General features: G+C 35.9%; 1 protein-coding gene across 6 annotated transcripts in view; it reads right to left on the reverse strand.

Moving 5' to 3' along the window:
- Positions 1 to 219: 219 nt before the first annotated feature.
- The window catches only part of GABPA (GA binding protein transcription factor subunit alpha), a 52,185-nt gene continuing 29,688 nt past the window's right edge, over positions 220 to 22,716 (reverse strand). For all 6 annotated transcript variants that reach the window (XM_008267149.4, XM_008267150.4, XM_002716772.5 and 3 more), the window contains exons 7-10: positions 19,006 to 19,059; positions 17,913 to 18,053; positions 17,547 to 17,739; positions 220 to 3,526 (exon numbers count right to left, since the gene is read on the reverse strand). In XM_008267149.4, coding sequence (XP_008265371.1) covers positions 3,298 to 3,526; positions 17,547 to 17,739; positions 17,913 to 18,053; positions 19,006 to 19,059 — 617 coding nt within the window. In that variant the 3' untranslated portion in view covers positions 220 to 3,297. The remainder of the gene's footprint in view (positions 3,527 to 17,546; positions 17,740 to 17,912; positions 18,054 to 19,005; positions 19,060 to 22,716) is intronic.

The raw sequence follows: 22,716 nt of genomic DNA on the forward strand, positions 1-22,716 counted from the left end.
ATTCTAAAACTGGCTTTGTAGAGGGGGCTTCATTGATTTTCTTAAAATGGGACTACTCTGTGCCAACAATTTCAGTTCAACGGATCTGTTCTTCCCAAATTGATCATTTTTAAGTAAAGAAATACAAAGAAATAATACACCACAAATGGACTGTCAAGTTTCATCCAACCAAACATTCTGGGAATTTGTTTCCAGGAAAAAAACCCTTTAAACAACATGGAAACATACTGTATATTTTATTTTTCTCATTTTACTATTTTTTTACATTTTATGCACAAATACTTTTATCTGAGTAAAAATAGAAAATAACTGTCTTATGTAAAATTACAGTAAAAATAAAAACCACAAAGAAATACATAATTGTTATTATGACAGTATAAGTGTCTTTATTTAAAGAGTAAAAATGTATGCAAAAATTTTTCTCCCTTTTACAAAAGACTGAGAATGTTTTTTCCTGGCAAGTGATATATTGAAGCTTTAGTATTCTTTACACTCTTTAGGTCTGAAGACATTAAGTTATTCATAGGTTTCTTTCGTAATTGTGAACTTTAAAATGTTTTTGTGCTATCCCAAGATACATATACTTTAGTCCTTTTTAAGAGGCAGTAGCATAAAATGATGAACAAGGAAAACAGACCTCACTCACTATCAAAGCAGAACCTTTTGAAGAAATATACTTTGTATCACCTTTAGTCTTGGGAGAAAACAATCAATTTTTCCTAATTAAACGATGTGGATGACAAAAGATGAATGTTATCAGTTGACCCATGTGAAGATCAACCACACTCAGAAATTCTGCCTAATTAGCTTGATTTTCTGATACCAACTCACATTTCAGAATTCAGGCTAGCAAGGTATATTTGAAAATTGGCTCAAAGAAAACCTCACAGGGAAAAACAGTTCTAACACAGAAGTGAAAATTTCATTATTCTTGTAAGATACAAAGGCCCATCAATGATTTTATCTTTCTTCCTTTGGAATAGCATGAATTTTATTTTCTTACAACACGTTATCTTTTAATAGAAGACTAACTGGCTTTCTGATACCTGTAACCTCAATAAGGACAATGGAAATACTTGACACAAAGTACTGACAGTTTTCTGTAGTCAATTAGTCACATTACTTATGTCAGGGTACAGAAGATGATGGCATGACAGAGGTGAAGAAAAGAAACAGCATCTGATCATGTGTGAAAGTCTCTGTTCATATTATGAGGAATGAAACAAAAACTGCAAAAGGAAAAAAAAGGCATTTGAGTAATGGCTAAAGGAGAAAAAGAAACAACAGTTTGATTTTGGAGATCTTAAAGAAATCTGTTATTCTTTGCCTTAAAAACCTAAATACATGTAAGTGAGACATAAAGGAAGTTTGTTATCTTGGCTAAAATTTTAGTATGTCTTCCCAAAAACATTTTAATCTAAAAGTCAATATTCTTATACTCCTAATAATATACCAAAAGAGTATACTTTACTATGTTTTTAAATTGATTAATCAACTCCATAGGTCATAAACAGATCCTGTTTAGCTATTTGTTATCCAAAGCTGGGGTTTCAATATATTATTTAATATTATTCTGTTGAGATATTCTTGCAACCAAAGTGCCCAATTTTACTAACAATTTGTCAGTCTATTCTTTATGTGCTTATAAAGAAGTAACAATGGAAATTACAAATTTTATTCTTTTTAGAACTACTGCAGAATCTTGAATTTAAGATAGCAATATAAATGGACAATATAACCGCAGTCCAATAACACAGCACTTAAAATTATGATTTAAGATTAGCAGAAAAGATCAGAGCTCTCTGCCTAGTATTGGTAGCAGCAACTTCTAACAACATCATCGCCATTTCCTCCTAATTAGTGAAAAGCATTAACTAAGCTTCTCTAAAGCTGTTCTGGGCTATGGATTTAATGAAATGATGAAGATGCATAAAGTAATATTTGAGAATCAATCTTCTTTGTAAGAGGATTAAAAGTTATTTGCAGTCTTTCTTGTCTTTATTTATATTAATACCTGGAAACAAACACACAATAGTAAAAAGAAATGAAAAGAAAAAAATTTTCTAGCTGTTTGTGTTTAGTATGTTAGCTCATGGTAAGGAACTTCATTTATATAGGAGCTAGTTAGTTTTCAAAATGGTTTAATGATTTTCTTTTTGGGTATCGTTATGTCTTCATATAAATGTGTTTAAGTGCACATACAAAGTGGCAAACTGCACATGTACATAGATATTTGTACAAACATATGTAATACTCAAAAGAAAAAAATAAATGGGAAGTTGTAAAGAGAAGACTACCTATAATGGAGGTCCAATTTTCCTATTGTAATTACTAGTATCTTGAAAGGTAAAGCACTGCTGACTGATTTAAAGTCTTCACTTTATCAGAAACACGGAATATATAAGCTGTTCTGCCTAATAAGCTGCTACTATAGAGTAATTAAAAAAAAAAGAAAGAAAAAGGAAGCCATGCTAAACCAAACAAATGTATTTTCTGGCTGAGGTATATACCTTTTCAGTTTTTTAAATCTCTGATAGAAAAACAGAGATCATTTTAGAATTTTTGAATGGCTGCTTTATTAGAATTAAATGTCTCTTTCAAAATAATTTAAATTCTTGGCTTGACAATATGAATAATCTATACAGAAAAATCTGTCACTGGCTGAGTTAAGCCACATCTAAACCTGGATCTCCATCAGAACTGCTCTTTGCCAGTCAACTTTGCTTGCAAATATATAAATTACTTTAATAACCTGATACTTAGTTTAGTAATTTATTAATATTATAATTTTATTTGATATGAACATTTTAGCTCTGCTTGATTAGATGAAACAGGCGCAAATGCTCTAGCTAAGAAACTCCATTTTCTGGTTCTATGTAAAGCTACATCTAAAGCAGCAGAGAGGGGAAAGTTATTTTTTCAAAAATAGTTAAGCCAGACTGTTTCCTGGAGATACTTATTTATTTTTCATCTTCAGATGCTACTGGCTATTTTTGGTAGGGCTAGACATTAATACTGACCACTTTAGCTTTCCTAACTGTTAACAAACTATCCCACAATGGGCCCGCTTTCACGCGGCAGATATTGTGGTGATTCTTTAACATACATATATTCTAAAATATATGCTCAAAGTAAAAAGATCCAAATTCACAAGAGTATGAAATATTTATAAAAAAATCATGCACTGGATTGTACAGTCTAGAAATAAGAGAAGATCCAAATTCAGTAATAAAGATAAGAGCAATACTTGCTCTAAATATTTAAGAAAGATCTTGGACTCCCAGAAGGCACTGGGCCTCAGTTATCCTTTTCTGTTTGTAGAGAAGCAGCAGCCAGGGCTACTGCTGTGACCGGCTGGGCAATCCCATGAAGCTGCATCTTTGCAAGTTTCTTCTGTTCACATTCCGTGACCAAACGGTTCAACTCTGCTGCGCTGTATCCAATAAGAGTCTTCAAGTCACAGACAAACTTGTATACAAATCTCTTGCCTTGAACTTTACAAATCATGTCCCCATCATAATAATACCTTTAAAAGAGAAAAGTACATTAGGACCATATAAAAAAATAAATATGACCTCTTAATAATATTTCACATACTATTCCACAAGCAGAAACCTGGTAAAGTAATGCATCCATAGTGACAATAAACATTGAAGTTACACGGACTATTTAATGAACTACCCAAGGAAACTTAAAAATCTTACTTAGTAAAATCTCAATGTTCAGCAGTATAAGACCTCATATATTAAATTTTCCAAGCACATTTTTTTCAACAATTATGATGAAACACTGATTTTTAAAAATAAACATAATTATTAAACAAACACTCTTGGGAGTGGCAGCAGAACCTAAGAACAAGGGTTTTAGAGTCAGAAAATCAAGATTTAAAACTTTCCATCTCAACTTACTACCTCTGCGACCACAGGAACGAAACATTTCCTCTCTAAGCCTCTATATTCTTAATCTATAAAATGAGGTGAAAAACTCAGAACTGCTAAGGATTCAAAGGTAATCTTTAAGCTCTTAGCACACTGACAGCTTTTTATAAAAATATACACTATGTTAATAAGAATCCACAGAATAAAAAATGTTTAATATTCCATGGGTCACTGGAATGTCTGTCCACTTTTCTGTCATCTATAAAATCTCAAATGGTATAGGCATGATTTCCTCTTTATCGTTTTACTATGTGAAGGCTTTTCCAAGTATCAGAGAAATTATCCAAGCTCAGTAGGGAGCTTCAAATGTTTAAGCAAAGCAGCTAGAAGAAACAGAAGATAGAGAAAAACAGTAAAAGGATATTACACAACAATGTTTCTAAACCTACATAAAGCAGATTTCAGAAAAATTACACCAAAAATCTAGTTTACAATGCTTTCCAGGGAAACAGAAATAGACAAGTTGGATTTAACATTTACATTGGAAAACAGACTTTATCACTATGTACTGCCAACTCCAACAACAGGAAAAATAGGTTAATCAAATTCTTTTCTGGTCTGGTAGACTGTGAAGCCCTTATTATAAAACTGCACTGCCCATGGACTTAGCTGTTACAGAAGAACTATTTGACCTGATATAAACTACCACATTTAGCAAGATTTTATTGTAACAGTTACTCGGCTTAATCAAGAGTCCATTAATGAAAAGCCTGACCTAGAAGATACGTCATTTTTCCCTAGTTCTGGAATAGTAAACATATGATATTTATGTTTGATCTTTCTCCCTTTCTCACACACACGCACACACACACAAACACAACCACAACGCGCAGGGGCCAGCACTGTGGCACAGGTTAATCCTCTACCTGTGGCACCAACATCCCATATGGGCACAGGTTCTAGTCCCGGCTGCTCCTCTTCCAATGCACTCTCTGCTATGGCCTGGGAAAGAAGACAGCTTGGGCCCCTGCACCAAGTGGGAGACCTGGAAGAAGCTCCTGGCTCCTGATCGGCTCAGCTCTGGTCACTGCACTCATTTGGGGAGTGAACCAGCAGATGCAAGACCTTTCTCTGTCTCTCCCTCTCAATGTCTGTAACTCTACCTTTCAAAAAATAAAATCTTTAAAAAAAAAAAAAAACCACAACGGGCAGTCCAGTGTTTCCTTTTCTGTAAATTACATTAACATAAATTTGGATCTCAGTCCACAAAACACCAACTGTATATCATCTGGGGTAAAATGCTGTAGGTTTTGGCCTTGTCTAAATAAGGTCGGAGTTTGTGAACTTAATAGGCTTCCATAGCCTTGGCAGCTCATGACAAGAGCCTAGGGTGATTACTGACATCATAAATAAGAGTGTCAATTGTTAAATCAACAAGAGGAGTCACTGTGCACTTACTCCCCATGTAGGATCTCAGTCCTTAATGTGCTGTACTATGCGAATTAACAGTAAAACTAGTCTTCAAACAGTACTTCATACTTTGTGTGTCTGTGTGGTTGCAATCTGTTGAAATCTTTACTTAGTATACACTAAGCTGATCATCTATATATAAAGATAATTAAAAATTAATCTTAATGAAGAATGGGATAGGAGAGGAAGTAGGAGATGGGATGGTGTGCGGGTGGGAGGGTAGTTATGGGGGAAAAACCGCTATAATCCAAAAGTTGTACTTTCTATATTTTTATTAAATAAGTTTTCTAAAAAAAAGGCTGTAGGCTTTTCAATTTCTTAAGAAAATTTCAGATAAGTAGCTTACAAATATTTTTTCTCATTCTGTTGGATGTCTCTTCACTCTATTATTTCCTTTTACCTGCAGAAGCTTCTGAGTATAATTCCATTTGTCTAGTTTTGCTTTTGTTGCCTTATCCAAGAAGTCATCACCAACACCAATGTAATAAAGTGTTTTCCCTACATTTTCTTCCAGTAACTTCACAGTCTCAGATCTTAAATGTTGGTTGTTGATTCACCTTTGGTTAATTTTTGTCTATGTTGAGTAAGAGGGATCTAATTACATTCCCCTACAAATATAAATCCAATTTTGTCAGCACCATTTACTGAAGAGATTATCCTTTCTCCAATAATGTGCAGACACTTTAGTTGAAAATTAATAAATGGGATTATGACAAACTGAGAAGGTTCTACTGCAAAAGAAACACTCAAGAAAGTGAAGAAGCAAAGAAGCAACCAACAGAATAAGAGAAATTATTTGCAAACTATGCAACTGATAAAGGATTAATAACCAGAATATATAAAGAGATCAAGAAACTCCACAACAACAAAACAAACAACCCAGTTAAGAAATGCACAAAGGACTTAAACAGACATTTTTCAAGAGGAAATTATGGGATATGTACACCACAGAATACTACTTAGCAGTAAAAAAAAAAAAGAAAAGAAATCTGGTCATTTGCACCAAAATGGATGAATCTGAAAAACATTATACTTAGTGAAATAAGCCAATCCCAAAGGGTCAAAAACCAAATGCTCTCCTTGACCAGTGATAACTAATAGAGCACCTAAAAGGAAACCTGTAGAAGTGAAATTGACACTTCGAGAAGCAATGACTTGAACAGCCCTTGTTGACTGTCTCCGGACAGTTTTTTTTTTTTTTTTTTTTCCTTCATACTATTTGTTGAACTCCTCACTTAACATAGAGTTAATCATATCTATATAAAGTTAATTGAAAATACATCTCAGGGGCTGGCGCTGTGGTGCAGTGGGTTAAAGCCCTGGCCTGAAACGCCAGCAATCCCATATGGGTGCTGGTTCTTGTCCCAGCAGTTACTCTTTTGATCCAGCTCTCTGCTTAGGCCTGGGAAAGCATAGAAGATGGCCCAAGTCCTTGGGCCCCTGCACCCACGTGGGAGACCTGGAAGAAGCTTCTGGCTCCTGGCTTCAGATTGGTGCAGCTCCGGCCATTGTGGCCACCTGGGGAGTGAACCAGAGGATGAAAGACCTCTCTCTCTGTATCTTTGTCTGTAACTCTGTCTTTCAAATAAATAAAATACATCTTTAAAAAAGAAAATACATCTCAGTAAAAAGTAAGAGTGGAAATAAGAGAGGGAGGAGAAAGCTTGCAACTGTAAAGCTGTATAGTTCTGCATATATTCCTATGGACATACTTCTAAGGGTACAGTTTAAATACTTGCCATGGGTCCCCTAATCCCATTAAGCTGAGTGGTAAAAATGTCATCTTAAGTGTTAAAGTGATCATATTAAGTATTAAAGTGAACATACAGATAGGATTAAGTGTTAAAGTAATCATATAAATAGCATCAAGTGTCTGGTAATAATAATAGATAGAATTATAAAGGAGAGAATGCTCCAACATGGGAAGTAGTCCACACAGCAGACTCATAGAATGACAATTGCTTTAAGTAGCACTCCAAGAAGTCATCATCAACACAAATGTAATGACGTGTTTTTCCTACATTTTCTTCTAATTAAGGCATCCTGGTCTGGCTGAAAGCCCATGAGAGCATTTCAGGCATAGAAAGCCAAGACACTGTGGCAACAAATGTTCTACATGAAGGATCTCTGTAAGACCCCAGAGGAAAGAAATGGCCATCAAAGAAGGATGTACTTTTCTCTGAAGAGTGGAGAGAACTTCCACTTTGCTTATGGCCTTGTCTAAATACTGATGGAGTTTGTGGTCACAAAAGGCTTCCATAGCCTAAGCAGCACATATCAAGAGCCACAGGTGTTCATGGACATTAATTGTTAAATTAACCACAGGAGTCACTGTGCACTAACTTCTCATGCAGGACCATTGTCCTCAATGAGTTGTATTACGAGAGTTAACTGAAAAACTTGTTCTCAAACAGTTTGTGTGTGTGTGTGTGTGTGTGTGTGTGTGTATGGGTGCGCAAACTGTTGAAATCTTTACTAAGTATAGAGTTGGTCTTCTGTGTATAAAGTTAATTGAAAATTAATCTTAATGGAGAATAGGACTGGGAATGAGAGAAGGAAGAGGAGGACGGGTGGGAGTGTGGGTGGGATGGTGGGTATGTTGAAAAGAATCACTATATTCCTAAAGTTGTACTTATGAAATTTATATTCCTTAAATAAAATGTTTCTTTGGGAACAGTTGGCTGTATCTAAGTAGATTAATTTTCAGGCTCTCTATTCTAACATCTGACAAATTAGGAAAAATATTTGCAACCTACTTATACAAAAAAACGACTATTATCTAGAATATATCAACAACTCCAAAAATTCAGTAAAAAAACAACCAATCCAGTTACTATTTGGGCAAAGGACCTCAACAGACAGTTCTCTAGAGAAGAAATACAAGTAGCCAACAAATATATGAACAAATGTTCAGTATCACTAGCCATCAGGAGAATGCAAATCAAAACCAGAATGAGGTATCACGTCACCGCCTAGAATGACTATTATCCAAAGACAGAGAGCAGCACATGTTGGTGAGGATGTGGAAAGGGGAACTCTTATATGCTATTGGTGGAAATGTCAACTAGTGAGGCCACTGTGGAATACAGAACACGGATTTATTGTAAAAGGAGAAATGGACCTGCCATATGATTCAGCAATCTCAATACTACGTATATACCCAAAAGGAATGAGCACATTAAATCAAAGAGATATCTGCAATACCATGTTTACATAGAAGGAATGTTCATAATAGCCAAAATATGTAATCAACCGGAGTGTCCATAATCAAATGAATGGATATATATGAGTGTATGTATATATATTATAAAGGAATATTATTCTGCTATAAAAAAGAATGAAATTCTTTTTTTTTTGAAATTATAATGATAATCTTTTTTTTAAACTTTTATTTAATGAATATAAATTAACAAAGTACGGCTTATGGATTACAATGGCTTTCCCCCCATATCGTCTCTCCCACCCGCATCCCTCCCCTTTCCAACTCCCTCTCCCCTTACATTCACATGAGGATTCATTTTCGATTCTCTTTATATACAGAAGATCAGTTTAGCATACATTAAGTAAAGATTTCAAGAGTTTGCTCCCACACAAAGTGAAAAATAATAGATGATTTTTTAAATGATGATGAAATCAGATCAGACCTATTGTCATGTTTAATCCCAGTGAGAGTCAAGTTGGGAATTGATAATTTTTTTTTTTTTACAGAAGATCAGTTTAGTATACATTAAGTAAAGATTTCAACAGTTTGCACCCCCATAGAAACACAAAGCAAAATATACTGTTTGAGTACTCATTATAGCATTAAATCTCAATGTACAGCACATTAAGGACAGAGATCCTACATGAGGAGTAAGTGCACAGTGACTCCTGTTGTTGACTTTACCAATTGACACTCCTGTTTATGGCATCAGTAATCTCCCTATGCACCAGTCATGAGTTTCCAAGGCTATGGAAGCCTTTTGAGTTCACCGACTCTTATCTTGTTTAGACAAGGTCATATTCAAAGTGGAGGTTCTCTCCTCCCTTCAGAGAAAGGTACCTCCTTCTTTGAAGACCTGTTCTTTCCACTGGGATCTCACTCACAGAGATCTTTCATTTAGGGTTTTTTTTTTTTTTTTTCCCCAGAGTGTCTTGGCTTTCCATGCCTGAAATAACTCTCATGGGCTCTTCAACCAGATCGGAATGCCTTTAGGGCTGATTCTGAGGCCAGAGTGCTATTTAGGACATCCGCCATTCTATGAGTCTGCTGAGTATCTCACTTCCCATGTTGGATCACTCTCCCCTTTATTTATTCTATCGGTTAGTATTAGCAGGTACTAGACTTGTTTATGTGCTCCCTTTGACTCTTAGTCCTTTCATTATGATCAATTGTGAACTGAAATTGATCACTTGGACTGGTGAGATGGCATTGGTACATGCCACCTTGATGGGATTAAATTTGAGTCCCCTGGTATGTTTCTAACTCTACCGTTTGGGGCAAGTCAGCTTGAGCATGTCCCAAATTGTACATCTCTTCCCTCTCTTATTCCTACTCTTATGTTTAACAGGGATCATATTTCAGTTAAATTTCAACACTTAAGAATAACTGTGTATTAATTACAGAATTAAACCAGTCATATTAAGTAGTACAGACAAAAAAAAACTACTAAGAGGGATAATGTATTAAGTTGTTCATTAACAGTCAGGGCTATGCTGATCAAGTCACCGTTTCTCATAGTGTCCATTTCACTTCAACAGGTTTCCTTTTTGGTGTTCAGTCAGTTGTCACCGATCAGGGCGAACATATGATATTTGTCCCTTTGGGACTGGCTTATTTCACTCAGCATGATGTGTTCCAGATTCCTCCATTTTGATGCAAATGACTGGATTTCATTGTTTCTTACTCCGGTATAGTATTCTAAAGAGTACATATCCCATAATTTCTTTATCCAGTCTACCGTTGATGGGCATTTAGGTTGGTTCCAGGTCTTAGCTATTGTGAATTGAGCTGCAGTAAACATTAGGGTGCAGACCGCTTTTTTGTTTGCCAGTTTAATTTCTTTTGGGTAAATTCCAAGGAGTGGGATGGCTGGGTCGAACGGTAGGGTTATATTCAGGTTTCTAAGGAATCTCCAGACTGACTTCCATAGTGGCTTGACCAGTTTGCATTCCCACCAACAGTGGGTTAGTGTCCCTTTTTCCCCACATCCTCACCAGCATCTGTTGTTGGTAGATTTCTGCATGTGAGCCATTCTAACCGGGGTGAGGTGAAACCTCATTGTGGTTTTGATTTGCATTTCCCTGATTGCTAATGACCTTGAACATTTTTTCATGTGCCTGTTGGCCATTTGGATTTCCTCTTTTGAAAAATGTCTATTGAGGTCCTTGGCCCATCTCTTAAGTGGGTTGTTTGTTTTGTTTTTGTGGAGTTTCTTGATCTCTTTGTAGATTCTGGTTATTAACCCTTTATCTGTTGCATAGTTTGCAAATATTTTTTCCCATTCTGTCAGTTGTCTCTTCACTCTCCTGACTGTTTCTTTTGCAGTACAGAAACTTCTCAATTTGAGGCAATCCCAATAGTTGATTTTGGCTTTGACTGCCTGTGCCTCCCGGGTCTTTTCCAGAAACTCTTTGCCTGTGCCAATATCTTGAAGGGTTTCTCCAATGTTCTCTAATAACTTGATGGTGTCAGGTCGTAGATTTAGGTCTTTAATCCATGTTGAGTGGATTTTTGTGTAAGGTGTAAGGTAGGGGTCTTGCTTCATGCTTCTGCACGTGGAAATCCAGTTTTCCCAGCACTGTCCTTGCTCCAGGAATTGGTTTTAGATCCTTGATCAAATATAAGTTGGCTGTAGATGTTTGGGTTGATTTCTGGTGTTTCAATTCTGTTCCATTGGTCTATCCATCTGTTTCTGTACCAGTACCATGCTGTTTTGATTACAACTGCCCTGTAGTATGTCCTGAAATCTGGTATTGTGATGCCTCCAGCTTTGTTTTTGTTGTACAAGATTGCTTTAGCTATTCGAGGTCTCTTGTGCCTCCATATAAATTTCAGCACCATTTTTTCCAGATCTGAGAAGAAGGTCTTCGGTATCTTGATTGGTATTGCATTGAATCTATAAATTGCTTTTGGGAGAATGGACATTTTGATGATATTGATTCTTCCAATCCATGAGCATGGAAGATTTTTCCATTTCTTGGTATCCTCTTCTATTTCTTTCTTTAAGGTTTTGTAATTTTCATCATAGAGATCTTGAACGTCCTTGGTTAAGTGTATTCCAAGGTATTTGATTGTTTTTGTAGCTACTGTGAATGGGATTGATCTTAGAAGTTCTTCCTCAGCCATAGCGTTGTCTGTGTATACAAAGGCTGTTGATTTTTGTGCATTCATTTTATACCCTGCTACTTTGCCAAACTCTTCTATGAGTTCCAATAGTCTCTTAGTAGAGTTCTTTGGGTCCCCTAATAAAGAATCATATCATCTGCAAAGAGGGATAGTTTGAGTTCTTCCTTCCCAATTTGTATCCCTTTAATTTCTTTTTCTTGCCTAATAGCTCTGGCTAGAACCTCCAGAACTATATTGAATAGCAGTGGTGAGAGTGGGCATCCCTGTCTGGTACCAGATCTCAGTGGAAATGCTTCCAACTTTTCCCCATTCAATAGGATGTTGGCTGTGGGTTTTTTCATAGATTGCTTTGATTGTATTGAGGAATGTTCCTTCCAAACCCAGTTTGCTTAGAGTTTTCATCATGAACGGGTGTTGTATTTTATCAAATGCTTTCTCGGCATCTATTGAGATAATCATATGGTTTTTCTTCTGCAGTCTGTTAATGTGGTGTATCACATTGATTGTTTTGCGCACATTAAACCATCCCTGCATACCAGGGATAAATCCCACTTGGTCTGGGTGGATGATCTTTCTGATGTGTTGTTGCATTCTATTGGCGAGAATTTTATTGAGGATTTTTGCATCTATGTTCATCAGGGATATTGGTCTGTAATTCTCTTTCAGTGCAGCATCTTTTTCTGGCTTAGGAATTAAGGTGATGCTGGCTTCATAGAAAGAATTTGGGAGGATTCCCTCTTCTTCAATTGTTCTGAATAGTTTGAGAAGAATTGGAGTCAATTCTTTTTTAAATGTCTGGTAGAATTCAGCAGTGAATCCATCTGGTCCTGGGCTTTTCTTTGTTGGGAGGGCCTTTATTACTGTTTCAATTTCTGTCTCAGTTATGGGTCTGTTTAGGTTTTCTATGTCTTCCTGGTTCAATTTAGCTAGGTTGCATGTGTCCAGGAATCTATCCATTTCTGACAGGTTTCCCTGTTTGCTGGCATACAAGTCCTTGTAGTAATTTCTGATGATTCTTTTTATTTCTGTGGTGTCTGTTGTTACATTTCCTTTTTCATCTCTGATTTTATTGATTTGGGTCTTTTCTCTTCTTTTTTAGTTAGTTGGGCCAATGGGGTGTCAATTTTGTTTATTTTTTCAAAAAACCAGCTCCTCGTTTGGCTGATTTTTTGGAATGTTTTTCTTGATTCAATCCTGTTGATTTCTTCTCTGATTTTAATTATTTCTCTTCTCCTACTAGATTTGGGTCTGGTTTGCTGTAGGTTTTCTAGATCCTTGAGGTGAATTGAAAGCTCATCTACTTGGTGCCTTTCCAATTTCTTGATGTAGGCACCTATTGCTATAAACTTTCCTCTTAACACTGCTTTTGCTGCGTCCCATAAGTTTTGGTATGTTGTGCTGTTATCCTCATTTACTTCCAGAAAATTTTTGATTTCTCTTTTAATTTCTTCTATGACCCATTGTTCATTCAGGAGCATGTTGTTCAATCTCCATGTGTTTGCGTATGCTCTAGGGATTCTTGAGTTGCTAATTTCCAACTTCATTCCACTGTGGTCTGAGAAGCTGCATGGTATGATTCTAATTCTTTTAAATTTGCTGAGACTTGCTTTATGGCCTAGTATGTGGTCAATCCTAGAGAAGGTTCCATGAACTGCTGAGAAGAATGTAAAATCTTTAGCTGTAGGATTGAAAGTTCTGTATATATCTGTTAGATCCATTTGGGCTATAGTGTCGTTTAAATCTACTGTATCCTTGTTGATCTTCTGTCCTATTGATCTGTCTATTTCTGAGAGTGGAGTATTGAAGTCCCCCAGTACTATTGTATTGGGGTCTAAGTCTCCCTTTAAGTCCGTTAACAAATCTTTTAGATAAACCGGTGCCCTGTAGTTAGGTGCATATACATTGATAATTGTTATATCTTCTTGTTGTATCATTTACATCAAAATGGTTGTAACTGGATGACATCATGTTGAGCGAAATAAGCCAGACAAGATAAATACTGTATATTCTCCATTATATGTGGGAGCTAAAAGTTTTATTAATTAATCTAAAAAGAACCAGAGAGGCCTAAGTATTAGTTTTGCTGAAAATACAGTGTTTTGTAAAACAAAACAAAACAAACTTCTACATTAATTTGTAAGGTTACAAAAAAATAACACATTTGAGGAAAAAGGAAAACAAAAGGAAAGTGGTTTTATATTTCTAAAAGGAAAACAGACTTGGTTATAATCTTGCATGTTTCTTGGTACGTGGTGATAAAATAGAAAAAGACACACAAATTTTAATTCTATTTACCCTTTCCTTTCATCTAGCAGGAGTATCACAGAACTGCATAAAAGTACTCATTACATTTCTTCCCTACCTATTATGAAGTAAAAAGGTATATAGTACCTACATTTTCATGGATACGATTTCTTTTCATCCCTTTTCTGATATGTTTAAACCTTTTTAAACTGTGAAATATATAACACAAACAGGATACAAAAGTAAACAGCTCAGCAGTTCATTTCAAAGTAAGCATTCACCTGCTAACTATCAGGTCAAGAAGCAGAACACTGTGAGCATCTAACACGACCTCCAGGCCTCTCCCAGTCATCTCCTTACCCCTGCTTAAGAGGTAAACATAGTGTTTCATCTATTTTCATTGTTTTCTTTTTATTTTTCATGTTGAGATTTTTTACTTTTATCACTTAAATATGCATCCCTAAATGCTCTAACATTTCCTATTTCTTAAGCTCTAGTAAATAAATGCACTCATATGGTACATATTCATACAGTATGCAATCTTTTGGGCCTGGATTCCTTCTCTGAACATTGTTTCTGAGGTCCATCAAAATCATTATCTGCATCAGTAAATAATTTTCTTTGATGCACTTATGGTATTATCTGAATTTATCACAACTGATTTACTCATTTTACTATTGATAGATTTTTGGATGGTTTCTGGTTTGAGGATGCTATAAAGCTGCTTTGAGCATGTGTGTATATACTTTTTAAAAAATATTTATTGTTTTGAAAGACAGAGTTAATAAGAGAAAGAGGACGAGAGAGAGAAAGACAGAAACCTGCAATCTGCTGTTTCACTCCCCAAATGGCCACAATGGCCAGAGCTGGGACAGGCTGAAGTCCACCTGGAGATGTAATCAATTGCTCAAATCCAAACTTGATTATGTTTAAACATCTTTTTTTCACTGCTAGTAGTCAGTGAAAAATTACTATAATCCTGATGTTTCCCTCTATTATTTATTAAATTTAGAGCTGTAAGCAACAGAATTGATTCTGGTATGGTGAGGAAAGAGTCAAGTTCCCAGCACTGCTGAATGAAGAGCAGGTCTTTTATTCTCCCACTATTTCTTTTTTTTTTTTGACAGGCAGAGTGGACAGTGAGAGAGAGAGACAGAGAGAAAGGTCTTCCTTTTGCCGTTGGTTCACCCTCCAATGGCCGCTGAGGCCTGCGCGCTGTAGCCGGTGCACTGCGCTGATCTGAAGGCAAGAGCCAGGTGCTTCTCCTGGTCTCCCATGGGGTGCAGGGCCCAAGCACTTGGGCCATCCTCCACTGCACTCCCGGGCCACAGCAGAAAGCTGGCCTGGAAGAGGAGCAACTGGGACAGAATCCGGCGCCCCAACCGGGACTAGAACCTGGTGTGCCGGCGCCGCAAGGCGGAGGATTAGCCTAGTGAGCCGCGGCGCCGGCCTTCTCCCACTATTTCTTTAAGTCAAACATTAATATATTCTTGGTTCTATCTAACCAACTCTATTGCCTATTTATCATTAAACAAAAAGCATCTGTCATATATTATATCTTTAGAGTAAGTCTCAACATCCTTAGAAGTTTTTCTATTTTGTAAACTTCTTCAGGTGCCCTATCACAGTACTTTATATTCCTACATATATTTAAGAATTATCTTGTAAAGTCTATGAAAAGAAAAAACATTAGATTCTATTGTTGCTGCATTGATCAATCTGGGAATATCAGACACTTTAAAATGTCTATTTATCTGAAAGGCAGAGAAACAGAGATAGATTTCCATCTGTTGGTTTACTCTTCAACAGTCAGTGATGGGCAACACTGAATCTGAGTTTCACATGTGGGTGACAAGACTCCAGTGTTTCTGAGTCTCAGTTGCTACCTCCAGTGGTTTGCATTACCTGGAATCAGAAAAAGAGCCAGGATTCGAACCCAGATACTCTTATAAAGTCTGTGGGTATCCAAGTAGGGCTTTAAAAGCAGATACCTGCCCAAACATCTTAACTATTACTTCTAACAATTTGCATCTAATTTTAGGAGACTTGTATGTATGCAATCTGCATCAACTGTCAAAAATGGCAGTTTTAATTCTGATTACCTAGAAAGGATATTACCACAATTGGCAAAGTGTTTCTGAGGCTGAGTAAGTGATAAACACACTGAAAACTAAGCATCTTGGTTACTTATGAATTCCAAGGGATACAAAGGATCATTTAAGAAAAAAAAAATCATGGTAAACTATTTAGAAGTACTTAAATGATCATGATCCTATAATAATGAACACTGATTTAACTAAAAGTTCCATATAATTATGCTGGGAACAGCAGGTGGAAAGGGTGTGCATGTTGTAGGGTGGGGGAAAGAGGGAGGAGGCTGGTATGATGAAAACAAAATCATAACGCTCTCAGTGTAAGTCTACAGATAATGGCAAACTGAAACATAAAGCAATAAAAAGTAAAGGCATGTTGGGGCTGGTGCTGTGGCACATTGGGTTAATCCTCCACCTGAGGTGCCAGCATCCCATGTGGGTGCTGGTTCTAGTCCTGGCTGTTCCTCTTCTGATCCAGCTCTCTGTTATGGCCTGGGAAAGCAGTAGAAGGCAGCCCAGATGCTTGGCCCCTGCACCTGCATAGGAGACCTGGAAGAAGCTCCTGGCTCTTGGTCTCAGCTCCAGCCATTGCAGCCATTTGGGGAGTGAACCAGTAGATGGAAGAAGACCTTTCTCTTTATCTCTCCCTCTCACTATCTGTAATTCTCTCAAATAAATAAATAAATATTAAAAAAAAAAAAAGGTAAAGCATGTAAACTACAGAGTAAACTGTAGAACTACTTTACTATATTTACCTTCCCCCAAATAGATGCATAATCCTGTGATATTCCTACATATCCTCCTTTTCAAATACTTCAAATGTACATTATGAATCCCTATCACTAATTGTAATTTCTGAGACTAAGTTATATCAAAAAATTTCATACTATTCATAAGGAATTAAAAATAATTTTACTCTATTCTAATTTTATAAAACTCAAATTTAGGCAGATAGTCAAAGGAGAAAAAAAACAGAAATGGATCAATATTTTGTATCCACTTATAAAAACAGAATACAATATCTATGTATTTGCTAAAACTGAAGTGAATTCACACGAGCAAATGACAGCATCTTCTGTTATGCAAACAATAAAAATTTCAAAGATTAAAACATTTTTGTTTTGAAAAGAGTAGTTTGTTTCTAAATCAGTTAAAACAAATGATCTTAGAATATGACTTTTTTATAAACCACAAAGCTATTAAGACATGTTTTAAAAGGCTATTATTACTATAATACGTATGTAAATTTTACCATTTTTTCATAAAGAAAATAACATTTTATGAACATGTACTTTTTTATTTTATTTAATGAACATAAACTTCCAAAGTACAGCTTATGGATTACAATAGCTTCCCCCCCCATAACTTCCCTCCCACCCACAACACTCCCCTCTCCCACTCCCTTTATTTCATAAAGAAAATAACATTTTATGAACATGTACTTTTACTACTACATAGCAAAGTTTACACCTACAATAAAACGCTATTTTTAGAAAGGCCTGATATTAGGGAAAAATAATAATACATGCTTACCTTAATGCACGACTTAGCTTCTCATAGTTCATTGTAGGCTTATTTTTACGTTGTCCCCACTTTTGTGCAACCAGTTCAGGCTGATTTAGTTTAAATTCACCTTCATCACCAACCCAAGAAATACAGTCTCGAGCATCCTTGTCAGTAAGGAGTTCTAGTAAAAACTGCCACAGTTGGATTTGTCCATTGTTTCCTGAATTGACAATAGGAACAAGCATTGGCTATAGTGTTACCAATTAACACAGGGCAAAAAGCAGAAACAGTTTTCTTTTTTAAACCAATGCTGTCTAAATACTGTCAGGAGAGTTACCTAAATTCACATTTTTATGTAGTGAAATGAAGTGAAATATAGTTAATGTAAAATACCTGTTCTGTTCCCAGGTGAGCTCCTATCCTCTCCTGAAATCCTTGGAGCTCTCTGGACTTTAGCTGCCTTTGCACTGCTGTTTAGCACTTTAATGGCAGTTGGTGTAGCAGACTGCACTGATGCTGGAATAATTTGCACAGCTGCAAAGATGACATGGGGAGAATTTTTTTTTTCTTGTAACAGAAGCACTGAAAACAATTACTGAAAGACATTAAACGCAATTGGTGTAACAAATGCCCTTCTATTAGCTCAAAGAAAAGACTTCATTACAATAGCCTTACTCAAACAGTTTCCAACACACAAAAGTTCACAGGATGCACTATGATGGTTTATGAATCTGAAACTTAAGAGTTGATCTCCTGTATGAAATGATAACCCAATGGTGCTTACACATTAGACTAACAGTTAAAATATAAAAACATGTTTTTAAAACATCTGTTCAGAGAAATGGTTTATCACATGTTGGAGAAAATACAGACAAATGAGAACTCACATTCCACTACTGTTGATAGTACAAACTGATACCATTTTGGAAAAAAAAAAAAAAAAAAAAAAAACTGTAAGAATACCTATACTTGCTGACAAAGTAGAAACCCTGTGATACTAAAAACAGAGACACATGTTCTTAGACATACTCAATGATGTTCATAGCATTTTAGAAATACTATTCAACAGTGAAAATGACTGAATCTACCCACAAATATCAAAACTTGTAAGTCTCAGAAATGTTAAACAAAAGAGCATGTTATAAATGGATATGCACAGTATATATCACCATTTTAGACAAAATGTTTTAACATAGGCAAAGCAATACTATAAAGTACCTATTGTTAAATAATTGGTAAAAATATAAACATTCAATTCAGGATAGTCATTACTCTGGTCAGAGAGAAAAATGGAATCTACAGTAGGGAAACTTTTTATCTTATTTCTTCTGGTGTATATAGGTGTTACTTATACTTTCTTTTTTATCTAAAATCCGTCATGAACATGTGCACAAAAAGTTCTCCTTTTTACTATCTTGCAATATCAAGTACAGAAAACATCTTACTGATAAATAGGTAAGTACTATGGGCATTCAACAATACTCACGTTGATCAATTGTAACTATCTCATTCATCTGTTGTTCTTGGCTTGCCAACACATCTAAAGAACACATTAAAATTTTTAATTTTCATTTAAAATTATAAATAAAAACCCCGATCCAGTGAATCTCTAACTTTGTAAGCAATATCTTTTTAAAGCAGGGGTGGGGAACCTTTGTTCCACCAAAAGTTATTTGGATATTTATAACATCACCTGCAGGCCATACAAAATTACCAAGTGAAAAACTAGCCTGCTACAGATTTACTGAATTTCGAGCCACACAGTTCCTTGGCAAGATCAGCCAAATGATTTCAGAGGCTTTATATGGCCCACGGGCTAGAAGTTCCCCACTCCTATTTTAAAAGGAACTCTACAACTAAAACCAAAGCCAGTAAATCAAATTGAAGAAAAAGTAAAATATTAACATTTGGAACTTACTATCATAAGAAACTAAAAAATATTTGACTGTCAAGAGAAATTAACCATGAAAAGAAGAGAAATAAACTATGAAAAACTCCAATTTCTTTTTGTGTTCTGGAAAGTTATTCAAAGAACCATGGTTTTCTAAATATAAATATCTGCATTTCAATCTTTATCTATATAAAATCATATAAAAATATAGAAATCTCCAGGATCAGAATATACACCAAACTGAAATCACTTATACACATATGTATCAACAAAGACTCCCTTAAAACTGTTATAACACCCACTTCTGATAAAACTGCTTTAACTTTACAATGTTAAATTTTCAACAAAATTATAACAATTCTAAATATCACAATTAAATTATTTAATGCAAATACAACTCTCAACATAAGCATTCCATTTGAAAGTTCCTAACGTAACTCTCTACAGAACCACTCATTACTCTCCTGTTGCTGTTTAAATGCTATCCTTTGCCTCTCAAACAATAACTGCACCTTCCAGTTTCTATTCTGCCTGTTCAGTACCTGGCATAAACTACATGCTTCTCTCTTGAAACTGAAACTGCACCCACCAGCAATCATTCTGGATAATCAATGAGTCCTGGGGCGTGGGCCCCTTACAAGACTCTTCAGGCCAGGATACAGGTCTAGACAAACAGAGCTGGAAAAAGCCAAGGAACAAAAGAAGCAATCTAAGTTCTGTCAACAGGAGCTTTCTTTGAAGGTCCTGAGTTCAAGGGCTTCCACAATTACGGGATAGTTTCAAACAGATCTCTGTTCAAGATCTTAGCTCTTGGTGATATAGACAGACTATGGTAAAATTCTCAACCTCTTTAAACATTAATTTCCTCATGTTAAAATGAGAAACCTCCAGTTACCTCCTCAAGAGGTTGTTGTGAAGATTAAAGAAAAACATTTTCAAGTAGTTACTGCCTGATTAGGACTTTTGGTTTTGCGCATTCTTTCCTAGAACTGGTGTTTCTACTGAAGAAAAATCCATGTCTTGTTTGTGGAGATTTTCCTTAGAATTTCATTTAAAAAACCTCAAGAGGCAAAGTGCTACTGAAATTGAAATCATTCAATATGTGACTAAATGAATGGAATACCTCAGTCCCAAAAGGGACAGAGAGAAAGTAACCCATCATACTGAACAGGAGTAAGCAACCTGTAAACTCAGCATCCAAGTCCTAATTCTTGGACTGCATTTTTATCTTCTTCCTGGGAACCATCAAGAATACAGCAAGAGAGAAGCTTTGAAAGCTTAGCACATATCTGTGTAGGCACTGTGATTATCATACTCTGTACTAAGCCTCCAAATCTTGGCCACACACAAAAGAAGCTGAGTCCTAAGAGACAAAGCTCTGGGGGTTATGTAGCCATTTTATGAAGAAAAATTAAGACTCTAAAGGTAGGAAGCAATTCATTTCCCTAAAGAAACCCCTCAGAAAACCAGAACCCATCCCTTTGATGACAGAAGACAGACACATCAAAGGTACGTCAGACAACTAGTAGTATGGAATATTTCCTAATTATCCATCCCACATATAGAACTCAGATAAAGTTTCAACTTAAGGGGAACTGCAGGAAGGTGGTGGCTCAGATAGGTGATCTGACACAAACATCTGAAGGGAGCTCAGTCTCTTTAACACTCTTGAGGAATCACTGGATGCAGACAACATGTAGTGTTAATAAATAACAATTTATTAGCAACAAAAATTTCCTATCCCAGAAAACAACAATTTTCAGATATATGCTGCAGATTTCTCTCTACAAGAAGGGCTACATAATCAGACTGCTCAAAAGACTCTGTTGTGAGAAATGAGACTTCTTCACATAGAGTCTATGGCAAACAGATTTATGCTCCATTCTGCATATCCCCCAAATTCCAAACTGAACATTAGATTCTAAAACCAAATGGGATTTCTCTGTGAGGGCAGAGAGAAGAACCACGGTTGGACAAGCAAAGAATTCCATGAAACAATTATCTAGGCCATGGAGGCTTGGCTGTTTTTGAAAACAAACCAATGATTCCAGAGCAGAGCCTTTCAGAGGAAAGTCCATTATACTGCACAGAAATGGAAAGATATACAAGACTCTTTTGCTTCCATATAGGAAAAGTCTAGGTTTGTAAAGCACTAGGAGAACCTGAAAGAGATACCCCAACAAAAAACTGACCTAGGAGACACTGGGAAAACATGAATTTAGGAAAGACCATTGTCATAGCACTATCCTTGTGTTCTTGAGAATAACTCTAAGAAAAAGTTTCGGTAAAGATAACTCACGTGACAAAAACCCGAAAAAAATCTATGATTTACTTTTTTCATCTGAAAAGGTCTGCAGAGGATAAAACCTAAAAAACTGAGGACAACCTTCAACTGAGACAGTGAACTTATCTACTAAGAATTGAAACTAGAAATAAACCAGGCAAATGCAATCAATGAAGTCTCGTAGTGTCATGGAAACTTTTAAAAAACACACAAAAATCCATACATATATACACAACGAAGAAAGCCTCTCTCCACAGCTCATTTCTTAGTCAACAGCAGAGAAACTACCTCAGATGAAAACACTAGGGATTAAATCACTGTGGAAAATCCCATTTACTAGGAAACATTTCCTTGATTGGGCATATGGTAGAACAAAATGCAAGGGGTTACATTTTCACCCATAACTAATACAAAAGCACTGTCAATGTCTTTCTTATTTATGCAATCTAAAAAATGCATGGATCTGCCTAGCATTTCTGATATACAAAGCAATGTCGGGATGGGTTGCTGCTCAGATGCCTTAACATCTAGCTGTGTCTAGATGGTCACTGAATGTAACTTGGATTAAAATTCAAATAACATCATTTAAATTTATTTGAGCTTTTTGTTGGACAGCCAAGCAGTTTCTAATTTCTATACACAGTTACCTAATAATAATGTCTGTGGAACATTCTGGGGTTCTAACTGGAAATACTAATAACCAGTGTCTCCAATTCACAACAGTGAGTCATATACTTACACTTTCCTTAAGACCCTATTCAGTTAATATTAAAGTAGTTTACAAACACTAAATAATGGGGAAGAAAGCACTTGTGAACAAGCGATTTTGAATTTCTAGAAGATGAGCAGAACTGACTAGAATAATATATGTAGAGGACTAAGTCTAGGGCATAGCATCAAATTTTAGAATTTGGGATTCTAATGTTAGACGGGTTAAATCCTGGCTCTGCAAATCCCAGCTCTGTGACCTTGTAGCAAAGCCTCACTTTGCTATCTAAAATATAAAAAAAATCACCCACGGC

This window comes from Oryctolagus cuniculus, chromosome 4 (assembly GCF_964237555.1).
Source record: "Oryctolagus cuniculus chromosome 4, mOryCun1.1, whole genome shotgun sequence".
NCBI lineage: Eukaryota > Metazoa > Chordata > Mammalia > Lagomorpha > Leporidae > Oryctolagus > Oryctolagus cuniculus.